Here is an 18,259-nt window from a genome sequence, read left to right as displayed (position 1 = left end):
CAATCATCAGCTTGTAAAGCAGTATACCCCAGAGGCAAGGAAAGCTTGTGCTAAATTTTAGAACAAACTATTACAGGGCAGAAATCTCTCTTTTTAAAATGTCAACGACTATTTTTATTTGGAGATCCATCAGCACACTAGCAATGCTGAGCCACCCTGTTCCCAACGATGTTTTTGTTAGTTGTCTCATTTCTCTCTGCAGAGCTACACAGCGCTCATGGGCTCATCGGGGAACTTCAAACACAGCCACAGATGCAGGCATGCCTGTGTAAACATTTAAAAGGTTTTACAGAAGTACAAAGCAGATGCTGAACATCAAAATCTTCTGGAAGATCCCAAATCTAACTGGAGCGCCAAGTCACATAAACAGAGCATTCCGCACAGACAGCTTACGTTTCTATTCTCTACCCCAATTGGAGAAATACTTTTAATAACATCCACGGGACTGGATGCACTTTGACAGGGATTTGAACATGTTAAGTTCGGTTCTGTAATTTAAAGTGGTGACCAGGAAAAAAAAAGGTAAGAAAAAGTGGCGGTGACAAAGAGCACAGCACTATGGTACCTTTCACTAGCACATGTTCAGCACTTAAACAACAAAAATAAATAAACGAACCGCATCCACAGCTCTTAAAAAATAAAAAAATATGGAATAAAAAGAAAGAAATGGGTAACTATAGCCTCTGTAAAAAAACAAACAAACAAACAAACTTGCATTGCCACAATGCAAATACATTCAGGGCAATGCAAGCTTCTGAATTTGGTTGCTCTGCATCAAAACGGTATCGATGAGGAAGCAGCAGCAACCAGCAACGGCAAACAACAGGGGCCAGCCGTAAAGTAACGCAGTCATTAACCAAATCTCTTAATTTATTATCTGGGCTGGAAGTAAAAGCTCAACACCCCCCGCCCCCCCCAGGCACCCTGCCCACCCCGGGCAAGCCACGCCCACACCCAAGATGGCGGCCGCACCTCCCGCCTCTACCCCCTCCTTCCGCCCTCTCCTCTAGCGCGGTCCCCATTGGCCGAGGCCGGCTCTGCGCACGCGCAGTAGCGAGGAGGCGTCACCTCGGCGCCCTCCTTCCGCCATTACGGGGGGGGGGGGCGCCCCCTGGCGGGCGCGGGCGGGACGGCTGAGGGGAAGGAGGAGGAGGAGGAGGATGAGGAGGGGGAGGAGGAAGGCGCCGGCATCGCTTCGGCGGGGCCCCCGGCGGGCTCTGAGGGGGGTTTGTGCCAGCGGAGCAGCGCCGTGAGCTCCTCCAGCCCTAACGATTCTATGGTCTGCTCCTGTGCCAGCCCTCGGCTGCCCCCCGCAGGAGGAAGAGGAGGAGGAGGAGGAGGGGAGGAAGGCTCGAGCAGCCCCGGCGGGCGCGAGGCGGCAGAAGTAAGCCTTAAATCAACACACGCGGGCTCCCACAGCCCCTGGGCACGGCCCGTGAGGAGGAACACGGCACCTTCTGCGGCGTCCTGCCTGGCCTGACTGATCCCTGCTCTGGGTGGCGTCTGTTGGGAAGCAGATTCGGTTCATTTTTTGCCCAAAACAGCCGGCTTTCTTCCCAAATAAACTGGCGTAGCTGTGGTACAGCTGCAGTGACAACATTAATTAAAAAAAATATATATATATATATATATGAGCTAAGGGGAAGCAGATGGGTTTTAGGTTCAGCTGAAGGTGTTGGATCGTGTGGGCCGCCTCATGGCAGCTTGGTGTTTTAGGGGTGATGAGTTAAAAAAAAAAATGAAAAAAAAAGAAAAAAAAAAAGGGCCTGGCCGCTTATTTCCTGTGAATGTGCTTCTGCTGGGTTGTGGTGCGTGGCTTTGGAAGCGGGGTGGCTGTGCCACCACAGGCTGGGTGCCCAGGGAGGTGGGGGAGGCACCGTCCCTGGGGGTGTTCAGGGAGAGGCTGGACGTGGTGCTTGGGGATGTGGTTCAGTGGTGACACTGGTGGTAGGGGATGGTTGGACCAGATGGTCATGGAGGGCTTTTTCCACCCTTTATGCTTCTCTAATCCTTTCTCCCACAGTGTTCTCGCTGTTTCCCGCTGTAGGTATCCACTTAGATAACTTTTGAAAAAGTACCGAAAAACGTTTTAATTTCTTATCTGAGCTCTCATGTGTCCCTTCTGCACCTCTTGCAGTGCTGTTCAGCTGCCTTGAAGAGGAGAATCGTACCGGTGCCAGGGAAGAGACAAATGAAGGTAGTGTAATTGTGACTTATGGAGGGAGAGGGGGAGGTGGAATATATTTAGCACCGCTTCTAGTATGAAAATGGTATGTGGGTGACAATACTTTTACCTTTCGTGGTGTATAAATAAGATGTGTGTGAGTCCTACAGGTAATTCATAGGGAATGTTCACCCAAGTATTTTTCTGGTAGCTGCCATAAGGAGCCCTGGCTTTGGTTCCCGTTTTCCTGCTCTAACATCTGGCTGCTCCCACACGATGCTGGGGGAAAAAAAAATTAAAAAAAGAGATGGCCACAAAGATCCTATAGAAGGGAAAAGAAAATCCCTCTAGGAACACCCTAAGTCAGCTTTGGAAGTATTGCCACCAGATGTCAGTGCACACCCTGAGTCACCAGCTGGTGAGACCAGTTTGAAGGCTGACAAAGCAAACCCATCCTGCGTATGGTTGTTCCCTGTCCTTCTAAATGGCGTGGACATCTTTTTTTATTATTTTTTTTTTATGTTTTTGTGAAAACTATACCATGAGCTTCACATGCGGTGTCTCCATGCACAACCAAGTTTTTGCTGCTGGAGTTTCAGAGCACTTTGAAGAGAAAGCAGAGCACTTTTGAGAGCCCTTTTCCAGAGCATTTCCAAGGTGAATGACCTGAGCATGACGTGTAGTAGTGGTACAGGCTGTTTGCTGTTGGCCTACACAAGATGAGAACTGGTCCAGAAACGAAGGACTCCGTTCTGTCACCCATCCTCTGAAGTGCTCTGCCCACCAGTGCTATCCAGATACGATAACCACATTGCTGTGTCTGAAAACAGATAAGACATAATGGCAGCGGTTTAAATTTGCAACGGTGGAACTTTTTACTGGTATTTTACTGGCATTTCTGAGTGTGAGGTTTGTTTGTTTGTTTTTTTAACAGGGGTATTACATACACTTGTTTCTCAGGACTTTAAATTTGTGATACTGTTGTGCACGGCAAAAGGGTGGGAATGGCCCAGGGCGCGCTTTGGTTCTTGGAGCAGTAAAGTGGGATTCCAAGAGGCACTGTGGCCTTTTTCGTAGTGAGACTTTGCTCTTTCCACCTTTTTTTAGTGAATATAAAAACTTGCTAAATAGTGTTGAGAGTTAGTGCCAGATCAATCATTTTGCAAATAAAGTACTTTGTAAGTTCCTGATTATATTTAACGTTAAGCTTTTAATTGCTGTTGACATCAGCAGCTGGTGGCTGCTGACAGAAGATTGTTACTTTCTTGGCTTTGTCCTGATGCTTCTGAGGGTAACCACTGGCTCTCTACTGACATAGTATTGCTCAGTTTCTGTTATACTTTGCAGTGGAAGTCGTTCTCTGATAAGAAAAAATGAAAAAATACTTTGCAAGCTTTACAAGAAAGGCAGATCTCATTACAGTTGGGGTGGTATCACAGGTCTGCTAGCCAAAACTTGCCATCTTGAAAGCAGACGATAAACCTAGGATGGTGGCAGTGGGCTCTTGAAATGGAATGGGAAAACAGTTTTATTTACTCTTTTGTGCTTGCTATTCAAAGAAGAGAAATGTTAACCACAACGGAGAGCACATGCCATTTTCTAGCATGGTCTGGTGACACACTGAATCATATTCTCTTTTTAGTGTCCTTGCCAAAGACGTACTAATACTTTAATAACAGGTTTCATGAATAGGCTGAGTACCATAAATACGTATGCTTGGAAAAGAAGAGGTGTGATGAATCAGGTTTTAATCAGTGGTTTAATTTTTTAAAAAATTCTTTTAAATATTTCTAATGGAGGTATGATACAAGTGGAATATTAATTATTGCAACTAATGCAACTTGGTAAGCAAAATTTATCAAAACTGCTTTTATCTGAGAATATGTTCAGCATTTTTTCCCCTAGAAAGCTTCCTGAAGAGACGATCAGGATAATCATCTTATATAGCTAAGGAAGATTATTGCTTTAAAGAAAAATTTGGATTTTTTTTTTTAGTAATATGTTCATTCAGTTGAAAATATTTTCCTTTGACACTTCTATGAATTTAATTGATGACTAATTTACAGTGGAACTAATTTGTTAGTATTTGGAGAAAGGCTTCCAGAGTACCCTGTGTAGACATGCTTGAAAAATTATTTGAAGGAGCTTCATGGACCATCAGAATTTACTCCAGTTCATCACTAGGTGATTTCTGTTTTGTTTTCGTGATTAGGGTTAGGAATGGACTTTCAAATTAAAAAAATAACAAATAATATTAAAAAAAAATCCCACTGAAATGCTTTTGAGCCTTTGAAAAAATCATTGAGCTTCTCGTATTTTTAGACTTTCTGGGAGCTGTACAAACTTGTAAATGGAAATTTGTATTTCAGGTGATGTGAAGGCATTTTGGACCCAGCTGGGAAATAGAAGAGTAGACGTCATATTTGAGCAGGTGCAAGAAGTCCTGCTGCTGCTAAAGGAAAAGATCAAGAACGGAACTGCCACAAACCAAGGTTTGAAACCCTTGTAATGGTTCAGCAGGACTGCAACTGAGCTGTAGTTTCATTTCAGTAGTAGTAGTTTCATTGTAGTTTCATTTCAGATGCATTTTGCCATATAATTGTTTTGCCCATGTGCTTTTTTGAATTATTTTTTTGTGTGTGTGCATGCAGAACCGGAATGTTTGTTCTTGAGAAGTAATGAAATATCTCCAGTGCCTTGTGCTTTGTTCATCTTCAAAAGTTTTAGCCTTTAAGGCTGATTCAGTGAATTGAATGGGTTTGTAGTGAGTTGATAATCTTTTAAGTACTACTTCATGTTGGAGAAACTGGTAACAGTAATGCATTATAAGATTGTTCTTGATTTTCGTGGAAATAAGTTTTCTTTATCTGTATCAAAATCAGGAGTTTGGTAAGTCTGGAGCAGTACACAGGCGTTTTTGTTTGTTTTCTTTTGTTTTTAACTGGTCTATTTAACTTAGAAATTATTTAATTTTTATTTATATCGGTGATTTAATAATCTGTGCAGTTTACTGTTGCTTCTACGCAAGAAAATGCACAGCAGTGTGAGACACTTTTAAACTCTGCATTTTGGTGCTTGCTCTAAATTGGTGCTGTGTTTTTTGTGTGTGTGTGAACTCGCGTTCCTGTCTTGATTTTTGGGAGGAAATATTCCAGAATTGCAGAGCTAAAAGTTGAACTTTAATCCCCAGATGATGCAATGAGTCTGTAATGTACTTAAATTTGTACATTCTATGCTTTGTTCTGTAAAGATTCCAAACTAAATTGTTAATATGGATTTTCCTGTCGTTTCTGTCAGCCTGTGATATTTATTGCACGGAGCAACAGGTTGAGACAGAACAAGTCACTGCTATTGTGTTTTTATAATCGCCCAGCAATTTATGAGTTGCATTAATTTGTCCTGACAAGATCCAGCCCTTTTTTGGTGGGAGATAACTAACCCAGTAACAATGTAAAGAGAGAAACTTTTAGTAATCTATATTTATATCTATTTTTGCCTCTGGAGGCTCCAGGACTTTGTGTGTTTAAAAGCATTCCAACAGCTTTCCACAAGGCAGAGGATGTCCAGTTCTGGTTCACAATTACTGATAGGAGCTGTGACTTCATTCCAGCTTCTCGATGTGTGAATTAGGATGCATCATGCTAGGGCTGCAGTGCAAAAAGTTTCCAATAGTCTGAGTGTTGCAATGCTCCAGATTAACACAGGAAATGACGTTTCTGGAGGACTTAAGCCTTCTTTCCCCTTTTAGCTGTCTCTATTATCGTTGTCCTTACACTTCACATCTGATTTTTTTTTTTTTGTTTTACATAGAATGCTGGCAGGCTTGGGCACTGGTGAACGAAGCTAATCTAGGGGATCTTTTAACTTCGACAAGTGGTATGTGCATCTTGATTGCATTTATTTGTTGTGTGGCTTTAATTTCTTTTGTTTCACTTACCAGGAGTTCATTTCCTGGTTTCAAAATGAATAAAATAGATCTCATAAGCCCCTTGGCATTGCAAACAGAGAAGAAACTAAACCGTGGCATCCTTTTACCTCAAATAGTGAAGAAAAATCTGTATGTTTTGTATGTGTGTTATCTCCATGTACTTTGAAAGCTACGTGGGAGATTTTAATGCAAAAGTCATGTGGTGGCTGGGGAAAAGGGGGAAAATCTTTGCAATGCATTTCTGTCTCAAATCTGTCAATGCACACCAATTTAGATTACCGATGTTTGTTTGTATTCCATGTTTTTTCAGCAAGCGAAGCAGTTGATGGAGATGGTGCGCAGGAAATCGAACCTAAATCGAATCAACTTCTTACAGATGCCAGAACTGCAAACTCTGCAGGAGGTTCTCAAAGGTCAGTGTGTTTATTTAATACTTCCAATTTAGCAAAGCTCATTATTCTATGTGTCTTTATTGCACTTGACAGAGTATTTAGTCTCACTCTGGTATCTATACATTCATTGTTTTAAAATCAACTTTGAATCCTGACAGTTTTCAAAGTAAAAATATGTTTAACTTGGCCTACGTGGCCAAGATGGCTTTCATGCTCAAAACCTGAGCTTTTGAGTAGACTTGGTTAATGTACCACACGAGAACCTTGCAGAATCAGAGATTTAGTTCTGAATGAAATCATGAATATTTTTCCAGGGCTACCAGGGCTGGGACTTAAAAGTTTTGAGTTCAGTTCCCAAGGTTTCAGACTCTGGATCGTTAGGCAAAGGAGTCTTTGTAGTTATGCTTAGGTAGTAGCTGGAAGATGGAGACAAAGGTACTCTTCTTTTGGTTTCTTAATTCTTTTTTTTATAAATGTTGTTTCTGTCTTCTAGTATGTAAGCTGTTTCGGGGCAGGAGCTGCGGCTGTCCTTTATTTGGGATGGCACTGTGTGTCTCCATATGGTGTCAGGCCACGTTGCATGATGCAAACAGTCACTCAGTGAAACCCTGGGCCTTCCAGCAGTGGGCTATTACTTTCCTACAGTAATAATGCTAAACCACAAGAAGATGAATTGTTTTACTGGTTGTCTGAGATGCCATTTTGTCTTTTTTTCCTTTGAAATAGCAAAAAGGAGAAGATGGAAAAATCGGATTCAGGGGGCGAAGAAGCATCTGGTGAAATTGGACGTGTCCCTTCAAGCCCCCAGTATCAGAACCACAAGTGCTCTAGCGCGTGTCTCACCAACAGAGCAGCAAGCGCCTACAAGGGTGAAAATCCTCTGCAGATCCCCATCCTGCTGCACTTCCAAAGACGCCACGCAAAAGCAGACTGCCTTTCGAAGTCGCTGGACGTGAATTACAAAGCTCCCTGTGGCAGGAGTCTGAGAAGCTTTCAGGACGTGCAGAATTACCTGTTTGAAACAGAATGCAATTTCTTATTTATTGACCACTTCTCTTTCAACACCTACGTACTGCTGGGCAGGAACACTGTAAATCCCAAACCCCTCGTGTATGACTTCGATATCAGCAACGGAGCCGAATCTGTGCCCGTCTCCTTCTGTAACGATATCGACTGCGCGCGGTTACCTTATTTTAAATACCGGAGGGCGTCGTGGCCCCGTGGGTATTACCTCAACAATTTATCCACCATGTTCCTTGATTCGTGTGACTGCACAGACGGCTGCATTGATAGGTGAGTGCAACAATTGAATCCCAGGCAAACAGTGGGGAAAACATTTGGGATCTTATCAATGTTTATAAATACCCGAGGTGTGGGAGACAGAGGGATTTGGCCAACCTCTTTTCAGTGGTTTGCGGGGACAGGACAAGGAGTAGTGATCACAAAATGGAGCCCAGGAAGTTCCACACCAACATGAGAAAGAACTTCTGCACGGTGAGGGTGACGGAGCACTGGGACAGGCTGCCCAGGGAGGTTGTGGAGTCTCCTTCTCTGGGGATATTCAAGGCCCATCTGGACGCCTACCTGGGCAGCCTGCTCTAGGGAACCTGCTTTGGCAGGGGGGGTTGGACCCGATGATCTCTCAAGCTCCCTTCTAACCCCTTCAATTCTGTGCTGGGATATCTGCAGTATTTGTCTTGTGCTCTGCATGAACTGAAACAACTGGGGCTCTGTTTCATCCAGAACTGGGGTGCTCCTGCCTGCCCAGCATCTGTTGTAGGAAAAGAAGCGATCGAGAGAAGGATTATGTTCCTTTACGTTTCCTCCCAGATGGGCAGTGCTTCTTCAAGTGGAGCTGGAAGGCAGATCTCTCAGCTTTGGGAAAGGAGTAGGGACAGGAAAGTTGGAATTTTCTATCAGAAACTGTCACAGTTTTAGCAGTAACACTGCCCACTTTCCTGTGGGGTATATGCCCACTTCCCTGAAGGGTGTTTGTCTTTAACCTGATCTCTGCCTGGAGGTGTTACCTTCTCCTTGAATCCATTTTGTGTTTTTGATAGCTGGGGCAGTTGCTGGTACTGGGCGTGCAGTAGATTAATGAAGCTGCAGAAATTCAAATTACGTAGAGCAGTGGGGACCAGCTAGCACACAGCATGCTCCTGCTGTGTGCTGAACTTCCCCAGGAGCTGAGGCACAGAGTAAGAGTCTTTGGATTTGTCATAAGATGTGAGAGTCAGCATTACTGCTGGAGTTCTGCAATGGGCACTAAGGAATTCTTCACTTTGGGGGGGCTGGAGTGGGAGGAAGGTGATGAAGTAGTGGTGAACAGACCAGGATGCTGTGCCAGAGCAGGTCGTTCTCATTCCTTCATTCAATCAATTTAACCAAGTCCTGTTTGTAATTAAAAATAATAAAACAAGATGTTTGTGCATATAGTCAAGTGCATTTTAAATGATGTAAACTTGATTTACAGTGCTTCAAATGGATTCTGTTTTACTTCTATCTTCTAGGTCAAAATGCGCGTGCCTACAGCTAACTGCAAGAGGCTGTCATAAAGCTTCTCTGTCTCCAAGTACTAAAACGTCTCGTGGATACAGTTATAAAAGACTGGAAGGGCCTGTTCCTAGTGGGTAAGAAAGAACTATCAATTACTATTTTATTTGTATACCCTTGCTTTACTCCTGTAGTGTTTCTGGATTACTGAAACCTTCACTTTTTGTACCAATATTATGGGCAAGTCACGATGGTTTGGGCAGAAATAATGAATGAGTAACGATGGGGAAAAACACTTTGGTACTGCACATGACTACAGCTTTTTTTACAGTGCTCTGTGTGTGTGCACAGGTGATGGAGGAAACAAGTTATTGTTCCCAATAATATTGTTCCTTTTTCAGTTGTTGTTGCTGTGCAGCGTTGACTTATGGTTGGGGTACAGGATTAAATCTGCCAGTGAACCTAGAAACAGATGGAAAAAAGCACAGTTGTGATTTATTCTAGTGGCATTTATTTAAATCCAAAAACTCCTGACACAGTGAGGTCTCAGAAGATAGGTTGTCTTTGCTAAAATCTGCTCAGGCACAGAATGAGATACTTCATAAAGATTTCTTCATCTGTGTGACTTGCTACTTTTGTAAAATAAGAAAGTATTTATTTTTCTCGTGTCCTTATAAAAAAAAAATCTGTCTGACTCTTAAAATCGATGAGTTGGTAGTCATGAGCTTCAGAGCACTGCCCAATCAGTTCTCGCCAGGGTCTTTCTTTTCGTTCAACTGCCTCATTATTTAGTGCTCAGGAGGGAAATTTATAATGCCAGCTGTGCTTTGGTAACGCATTCTTTTACGTTGTGCTTTCTTTTGTTTTCTCTGGACAGAATTTATGAGTGTAGCGTGTCGTGCAGGTGTGACAAGATGATGTGTCAGAACAGAGTGGTGCAGCATGGCATTCAAGTTCGCCTGCAGGTGTTCAACACGGAGAAGAAGGGTTGGGGCGTCCGCTGCCTCGATGATATTGACAAGGGGACGTTTGTTTGTACTTACTCAGGTAACAGAAGGTGACCTAGGGAAGATTTATAGCATAATTCTCCCTCCCCTGTGGCCTGTGCTCTGGAATTTCTTTGAGAACCCAACAGGGAAATAGAGTGTTGGAAAAGAAGTGAGCCAGTATGATCTTAACTTGCAGGTGATCAAATGGACAGAAGAACTTTGAAGAACTCTGCAAAGTAATGGTGCCAGACAGATTCAAAAGGTTCTGGAGCAAAGCCCATCTCAGACTTGATTTTTTTTCTCTTCATGGGTCTGTGCATCCTATGCCAGGGCTAGTTTTCTTTCAGTATAAATGCATTCATATTTTGCTTTTCAAAATAATGCCTTTGGTATAAGTTAGAACTGATATAGTGTGACCCATCTAAGCAAAGAAACACTTTTAAAAAATGTCATTTTTCTTCCAGGCAGATTAATGAGCAGAGCCGAAGCTCAAGTATTGGGAGGTGCCAGTCAAGACAAAAAAGAGGAGAGTGCCGTGAATGACAGCAGGCACGGCTTTTTTTCCAAAAAAAGGAAACTTGACAGTAGTTGCTCAGATTCTGAGATTGAACTAGTGCAGACTGGCAAGGATCATGTTCTTGAGAAGCAGGAGTCTTCGTCTCAGACTGTGGATAATGAAGATGAATCATCTGAGTAAGTTTACCAAAGGAAATGTAAGAATAACAAAATCATTATCATTATGCTAATGTGTAAAGAGTGAAGTGATTACAAAATATTTGATCACACCAAAGGATTTGATAACAAATTAGCCACTAACTGTCCTGTGCTTTGCTCTCAATTTCTAAACCTCTTGTTCTTTGTAACATAACCTGGCCTGCTGGTTTTAACCTTTTCTGTAGGGAGTCTAACAGCACACTTCTTGCATAATTTACTGCAAAAGGAATTCTAATCCTGTTTTCAATTCATGGTCTCAGCCTGTCAAGACTCCTAAAATAAAATTACAGCAAAATAACATGTGGCTTTGTCAATAGCATGCTGTAGTCTTTTCAGAAAGAAGCGGGGAGCTCGTCTTCTTAAATTTTGTTCCTCGCTTTGCCACACTCCTTTGTAAACTGTTTCTTTTTTACTGCCCAGAAATGATTGCAAACACTTGTTCATTTCATGAAAAAAGATAAAAGCCTTAAAAAATACCTGCCACTTTATTCTCAGTTGCATTTCATTATCTTGTAAACCTAATGAATTAATAGTTTTGTAAGCTACATAATTATCAGTGATCTGTTTTTTACTTCTACTGTGTGCTTCCCCTCTAAATTGTAGGGCAGCATGATATTAAGTTTGTTTTTACTCCACTGTTACCTTAAAATCTCATTTTTACTCCTAGGAAAGGAAATAATGTTTCACATGGGGGCTATATAAAAATGTGATACACAAAGAATTTGCTATTCTGGCTCCTGAAAGAAAACAAAACCCGATTTGCTGACCTGAAAAAACTTTTGAGAGGATATCAGTGGGCTAAGCCCTACATGTCATTCACCCAAGCAAGTTGCCTTTAAAAGGGTGAACAGTGTAATCATAATATTAAAATATCACAACTTATGGCTATTGCAGCTTCTGAATTTACAAAGGGGTTTAAATCTTAAGAAAGACTTCCAGAATAGCATTTTGTGGCCATTATTGGTAGACCAAAGAAGTATGATGTTTTTTCATGGCAAGAAAATGCATGTAAATATTTGAGTTTGAAAAACTTACTGAGTAGGAGCTGTTACCTATTGCTACATGCTGTGTGGATACTCAGATTAGGTTGAAGCTGATATTTTCTACTGCACTCTAAATATAATCAAAGTAAACATGACTTCTGATGTTTTAAGTACATATGGTAAAGACTGCTTCCCATCCTTCCTCAACCTTCTCCTGATGTGAAAGAGCAAAGTCCTGTTGTGCGAGAGTATTTTCTCTATCTGCCATATATTGATTCCCTCTCTCTATCTTTTGTCCCCACGTCTTTTTTGTTTCCCTGTTTGGAAGCTACAGTGTCAAAACTGTTGAAAGCGATGGCAGGAAAAAGGCAAAACTCTCCCTGTAGGTGCTGTGTTCTGAGATGATTTGGTATAATAGTTAACAGAAAACTTGGTTCTTAGGAGTACTGAAGGAGGGTGTAAAAGCAGCTGCTTCTCTCTCAAAACAGAAGTGTGCTGAGCTGTATTTTATAAACACTGTTGAGAACTTAACCCAGATCATCAAAAAGCAGCTGGGGTGAAAGTAAGACTGCAAGTCCTGGTGTGGTCTGCTCTTAATGTGCTAGAGACTGTTGGAGAAATGTGTGTTGTGAACGTTACTTATTCTCCTGTTGTCTTTTTGCGATTTCCTTTTGAACTTTCTGCACAGAGTTCACCCAAGGAATTCGAGTGTGGCAGCGGTGAGAAGGCCTGGGACTAGAATAGCTGTTGTTCATAATCACCAGCTACAAATGGTAATAATAAGAAGTGGCTTTAAAAGAGGGATTTTTTTTCACTGTGCTGAATATATGCATCAACTTTGACCTTTTCATCTTACACACTTAAATTCTACCAAACTTCCTGTGCGAGATTGCCACGCTGTGAGCTAAGCTGGAAGCTATACCCCCATCCTTTCTCCAATATCATCCCTTCAACATCTTCACTGAGACGGGCGCTAATTACATCCCTCCTTGCTCCATTCTCACCCTTCACTCTGGTGCTCCAGCCACGAGTCTCAATAAATGATTCTCCATCTCCCATTGCAGCTAATTGCAGGGTTAGGGGAGGCAAAGTGCTAATATTTTTGTGATGTCTCCCTCAAAAGTGATGTAGCAGGAAAAGAAGGGAATAAAATCTCATGAGTTGGATGGAGTTTGTTCAGTGGCATAGCTGGGAGGATCTCATCTGCCCCGGGGTGTCAAGTGTTGCCTGTAAATACTTGCAAAGGAAGGAAGCTGGTGTGAACTTATTCTGCAGGTTCCATTGCACATGATGTTTGCATGCAAAAATGTGGCAGTTCTGTGCATTTTGGTGCTCCCATAACTGATTGCCTTTTTGTGCTGGGAGGCGAGAAATCTTGCCACTTCTGTTTCATTAAAACCACGTAAAAAGCATATTTGGGCTTTGGTTCGGCAGCTTATACCAAGACATTTAAACCCTGGAGAGATTGTTTGCACTTATTTAAATAATGAAAACATGATACTGAATGAGGAGTTTCTTCCAGGTTATTCTGAAGGGTGACTTGAAATTAAGATACGTGTTGCATTTCAGGAAATGTTTGGACCTTTGGAACTCAGTCGTAGCCATGGAGGTTTGAAACTTAAGTCCTAAAATCCTTTTGTTATCCTGTGTTGACCCAGAGTTGCATACAGCAACGGTTCGTCACAGCCTTTTCACTTATTTTTTATTTTGTTTAAAGGAAGTTGATACACTGGTGCACAGTGCCAGCTCAGACGAAGACAATAGTTCTCAGCCTCATCAGTCAAGCAAAGCAAAACTAACCAGTGGAGCAAAGAAAGGAAAAAGTAGGTTTGCGGAGCTGTAAATACTGCACTCTTAGCGTGCTTGTAAGCTGTGGGCTTGGCATGTGTGCAGGCCTGTTCGCACAGTGGGGTGGCGATGTCCACGTAGTGCTTGGGCTGTCTTAACGGAGCTCGGCAGTACAGAAATTATTGTCGTACCCACTGCGTGTACCAGGCAACAGAACTGGAGAAGGATGTAAGGGGGAGGGTGGGGGCGCTCAGCCTTGGAGACGATGTGAAACTGATGCTGTTTGCATACGCATCTTGTTTCTGTCCTAATTCCAGTTTGTGATTCTCCCAGGAATGAAATTAAGGAGAATGATCTCTTCCACATGGCATTTTATCATAGGTTTGGAGCGGGATTTGAGAAGAAGGGAGAGACCCAAGTCGCTTGCAGGTGCCTTGGGAAAGTGCTTCAGGCACTGCAACGAGAAACAGTAATTGCAGAAGTGATGAAAGGTGTGGAAAAAGGCAGTTATGTTAAGGCTTTGTAGCAAATAGGAAGGAAGCTGAATGTATTTTGGACAACAAAGAAAGCTGGGTGGATAAGAGGCCAGGGCCAAACAAGGGAAAGGCTTTTGCTTCAAAGCAATACTGAAAAATAACTTAAATTTAACTTCCACGTCCATTGACAGGATCCAGCCAGCAGCAGAAGGAAGACCACGCGATGAAAGCTGGACGGACGGAGCCTGCTGACACGGACAGTGCTGAATGCAAAAAGAAGAGCCTGTCTCTGCAGGGTGTTGCTTGCGGCAAGTCGGATGTGCTGAATGACACGCGTGTTAGGAGGCCATCCAAAAGTGTTGCCCAAAAAGCTAAGCACAGCGAGGAGAATCGCAGGCAGTCAAAACAAGGCACGTCTTGCGAGGAGGCTGACGGTGATGGGTCGCTTCTGAACGCTAACGAGGGAAATATTTATATTCTGGATGCCACAAAAGAAGGGAACGTGGGTCGTTTTCTTAACGTAAGTAAGAACTTGCACGTGTTGTCTTACTTGCCTCAGCATAAATAAATAAATGATGGATTTGCATGAGTTGGAAGGCTTTTGCAACAAAATCTGTCCTGACGTAACCCAAATGCATGGTGGGTGCGTGTGAGGGCAGCTTATGGTGCTCCCTGCACTCTGAAGTGACAGAACAGCAGGTAGGCTCCTGCCAGCTGTGCGTGCTTCCGTGAGATAATGCATGGCACACGTGAGCTGTAGGTTTTGGCACCACCAGGTTCCACAGCGAAATATTTCCAAGTAATGAGTGATAGCTGTTTTCCTGAATATTAGTATAGCACCTCTTTTTTTTGGGGGAAAGGGGTTGTCCAGGGATCAAATGGCACTTTTTAGTGAACTACCAGCCTTCTCCCAGCCCCATTTCTTGTTCCCAAAGCATTGTAAATTCTGGCTTATGCTGATTTAAGGTAAGTGTTGGGATTTTGTAGGAAACTTCTCTATAGCTCAGTCACAGGTGAAGGAAGTGGTCGGTCGTGCTTGGTTAGTAAGTCTCTGAACTTTGACTTTTCAAGAAATAGCAATGAATTCCAACCAAGGTGAATGTTTTTATACGCACATCTGCATGTGCTCAGCAAGTGATTTATTCCTCCGTTGCCATGGGTGTGTATCTCCTTGGAAAATCTTGCATATACTTGAGCATTTCCTCGTTGCAGAGGCAGTATGGTGGTAAGATTGGCATAGCGCATCTCGCTGACACCTTCCTTCTTCACCCATCACCATACCTGTGTTCCTACGTGCACCTGAATGACTTTTAGCATCTCATTTCATCTATTAATTGCTCCCCGACTGCCATCGAGATACATCTGTCATGTACTGGTTATTTGTGGTACATCCCAAATCAAAGATGGTTTCTCACCACAAATTGCTGGAGGACAGCTTGGTAAATGACCTCGAATTTTCTGGGCAAAGGTCCTTGCATGATATGATGGAGATTAAAAATAAATAAATAAAATAAAATTAAAGAGGTATAGTTAAAGCAAAAAAGCAGTGGTAGTGGCATAGAATAATAGAGATTGTGTTGACTGGAAAAGGGGAGGAAGGAACTACCCGTAGCAGTGACATACTTGACATAAACCAGGTCTTCTGGCCAAGGACCGGGTGACTTACTCTTTCTAATTCCTATATTCTGTTTCACAGCACAGCTGCTGCCCAAATCTGTTTGCACAGAGCGTGTTTGTAGAGACTCACAACAGAAGTTTTCCATGGGTGGCTTTCTTCACAAACAGGTGATTTCTATTATTTTTTGAAATGTAATTTTTTTTTCAAGGCATTAGGGAAGAAAACAGTGCTTAATTATTAAGAAACAGTTGCATGCTAAGGGTGCAGACATTTAGATCATGAAACTGTAGAACTACTTTCTTACTATTCACTAAAGACTGAAGGAATACAGTTGTTTCAGTGCAAACTGAATAAAAATAACTCATTAGCAATAATCAACATGAAGCATGGAAATGACTTTTGATGCATCCATTTTGGTTATTGTCATCTTCAGTGGAAAAATAGGTTAAACCTATTTTTCATGGTTCTTTAGAAAGCCAAAATTCGTTGGTCTCAGTGTTGTGCCTCAAAGAATGCCCAGTAGAGCTGTGTCGCAGAGGGCAGGGTTGGAGTCTATGGGTTTTTAAGGCTGATGCACCTCCTCTGTGGGCCCAACAAGCTGACTCCAGACCGTCTCTTCACGGCTATCAAGAGAAGCCGGGTTCTGTGTACTCCAGTGTGTCTTGGGGAGGTGGCAGTAAAGTCCTCAGGTGGAAACTTCCTCTGAAAGACAAAAAAATGAAAAATATGGCCATCTCCTCCTGGATGGCAGAGAGCTGGCACCAGTGAGATGAAAGAAGGAGGAGGGCTTCCAAGAGCTCTGAAGGCAATGTTGCTGAAATATATCAGGAAAAAGAAAAAGATTCTGGTTTAGCTAGAATCTTTCTTCACAGAATCACAGAATCACAGAATTTCTAGGTTGGAAGAGACCTCAAGATCATCGAGTCCAACCTCCAACCTAACGCTAACAGTCCCCACTAAACCATATCCCTAAGCTCTACATCTAAACGTCTTTTGAAGACTTCCAGGGATGGTGACTCCACCACTTCCCTGGGCAGCCTGTTCCAATGAACTTCTTGCTTGGGTACTCAATAAAAAACGTGTAGTGGGGATTGAGGCCAGTGGATAGAGGTGGTAGCGGTCAGCAGAAGACGCTTAGGGAAGGTAACTGTTGAAGGAATGCTCCCTTGGCTTGTCCTCTGGCTTTCTGGCAATCACCCCTTTGCAACTTCTCTACGTTAAGGGCTCCATCTGGACCACTGAGCTTAATTTTATATCTTCTGTGAACTTTCCCAGTCACCTTTTTATTTCTTTTACATCTCTGGCTTCCAGAACATCTTGAGGTTAACAAGTCCCAGATTGCAGTTACGCTTCGCTTGGAAAGTCCTCACTTTGTTCTCAGCCTGCTGCCTGGTAGTTCACTGGGCTTCACTTATATCTTACCCTCTGAGAAACATCAGAGAATTACTCTCTTGTTTGTAATACTCACATTTTATTGTATTTTCCACTTGGTTGTGCCTCAGCATCTTAATATTTAACTTGGCATTTGTTTGGGACAGTGAATTTCCAATATTTGCAATCGCCTCTCTCATACACTTGTCATAGGGGCTGGTTCTTGAGGATCATGGGTTTGACTTTGAGTCTTAGGGTTTGGGCACATAAATGATGCAGCTGCATTAAAATGTAGTTTATCAGACCAAAGATGATCCCCTTCATCCTCAGTACACCTAGAGATCTATTTGAACCACAGTGATGGGCAGTATATAGTAAAAGGAACAAAGCTGCCTGTGCCAGGGACTCCTTATAGCTCTTGGTTCTCTCCAAGCTGCATGCGTGGTGCTTTTGCCCCACGCACTTTTTGGGGTTTGTGTGTGGTGACAACTGGTGAACGCAGCCCTGTTTCACTTAATTCAAATGAACTGACCAAATATTTTACTTCGTAGGCACGTGAAAGCTGGAACCGAACTCACGTGGGATTATGGTTATGAAGCTGGAAGCCTGCCAGAGACGGAGATTTCCTGCCAGTGTGGAGTTCAGATGTGCAGGAAAAAAACCTTATAGGTCAAGCTTTTCTACTGTCAGCGCTTCGTGTACCTGGACATTTATGTGCTGAGAGGGACTACACAGTGAACAGTGCACTTAAACAAACCTGTGGTGCTAACTAGTGAACAAAAATGTCTTTTATCTGATTGTTTTTTAAACGTAGTTATTTTTCATTTTTATGGTTTACAGGAATAGAAATATCTGTCTTAAAACCAGGCATCAGACCTTTCTTAGATTATTTCTGTGCTCCTCATCTTTCCCCTCCTCTCTTTTCATTCGCAAGCTGGAGGAACTCATGCTTCCTTATAGGCTGAAAGAGAAACATGATCGGTGCAGAGCAAGGGTTAGTTGATGTTTTCCTGGGCCTTTCTGCAGTGATGAGTCCCAAAAGTCCCAAATTCCAGCGAAGGTCCCAAAACTGCACACAATATTCAAGGTGCTGCCTCAACAGAGCTGTATCCAAGGGGACAGTCACTTCCCTGTGAGTGTTTTTCTGCTGGGCAGCTTTCCAGCCACCCTTCCCCAAGCTGCTGTGTGGGGTTGTTGTGACCCAAGCACAGGACCAGGCACTTAACATTCTGAAATGCCACGCATATAATGATGTTCCTGAAAAAGAGCAAGGCAGGTGTGTGCCTTCTGAGTATTATTGGAGCCTTGCGCAAAGGAAGGGGAGTTTAAGCTGGTGCTGGAAT

At 42.8% G+C, this 18,259-nt stretch overlaps 2 protein-coding genes across 5 annotated transcripts in view; one reads left to right on the top strand and one right to left on the bottom strand.

Annotated features, from left to right (window-relative positions):
* CAB39L (calcium binding protein 39 like) overlaps window positions 1-924 on the bottom strand; it is a 62,496-nt gene extending 61,572 nt beyond the window's left edge. The window contains exon 1 of one of the 2 annotated variants that reach the window (XM_084505124.1): window positions 394-924. The gene's annotated coding sequence lies outside the window, so the exon portion shown is untranslated. The remainder of the gene's footprint in view (window positions 1-393) is intronic. The other variant, XM_084505126.1, reaches the window with a different exon arrangement.
* Window positions 925-1,151: 227 nt separating this feature from the next.
* On the top strand, window positions 1,152-17,786 carry SETDB2 (SET domain bifurcated histone lysine methyltransferase 2). 3 transcript variants are annotated; one of them, XM_084505028.1, is made up of 14 exons: window positions 1,152-1,384; window positions 2,138-2,197; window positions 4,534-4,656; window positions 5,975-6,040; window positions 6,403-6,505; window positions 7,211-7,777; window positions 8,995-9,114; window positions 9,855-10,024; window positions 10,431-10,659; window positions 12,352-12,436; window positions 13,381-13,486; window positions 14,119-14,447; window positions 15,624-15,712; window positions 17,468-17,786. In XM_084505028.1, coding segments are annotated over exons 1-14 (2,166 nt in total). In that variant the 5' UTR covers window positions 1,152-1,383; the 3' UTR covers window positions 17,586-17,786. The 3 variants fall into 3 exon arrangements, with proteins under 3 accessions (XP_084361154.1, XP_084361153.1, XP_084361155.1); XM_084505027.1 differs by lacking the exon at window positions 1,152-1,384 and adding an exon at window positions 1,953-2,043; XM_084505029.1 differs by lacking the exons at window positions 1,152-1,384; window positions 2,138-2,197 and adding an exon at window positions 2,771-3,045.
* The last annotated feature ends 473 nt before the right edge of the window (window positions 17,787-18,259 follow it).

Source organism: Aythya ferina, assembly GCF_964211825.1.
Source record: "Aythya ferina genome assembly, chromosome: 1".
Classification (NCBI taxonomy): domain Eukaryota; kingdom Metazoa; phylum Chordata; class Aves; order Anseriformes; family Anatidae; genus Aythya; species Aythya ferina.
The sequence above is the reverse complement of the archived record's forward strand: the minus strand, read 5'-3'. Positions and strand labels throughout refer to the sequence as shown.

Excerpts from the sequence above, each read along its gene's own strand:
- SETDB2 (XM_084505027.1), top strand. The coding sequence starts at position 1,968 with ATGGTCATGGAGGGCTTTTTCCACCCTTTATGCTTCTCTAATCCTTTC. Across the intron at positions 4,657-5,974 it reads CGGAACTGCCACAAACCAAG|AATGCTGGCAGGCTTGGGCA; the intron begins GTTTGAAACCCT and ends TGTTTTACATAG. Across the intron at positions 10,660-12,351 it reads AATGAAGATGAATCATCTGA|AGTTCACCCAAGGAATTCGA; the intron begins GTAAGTTTACCA and ends CTTTCTGCACAG.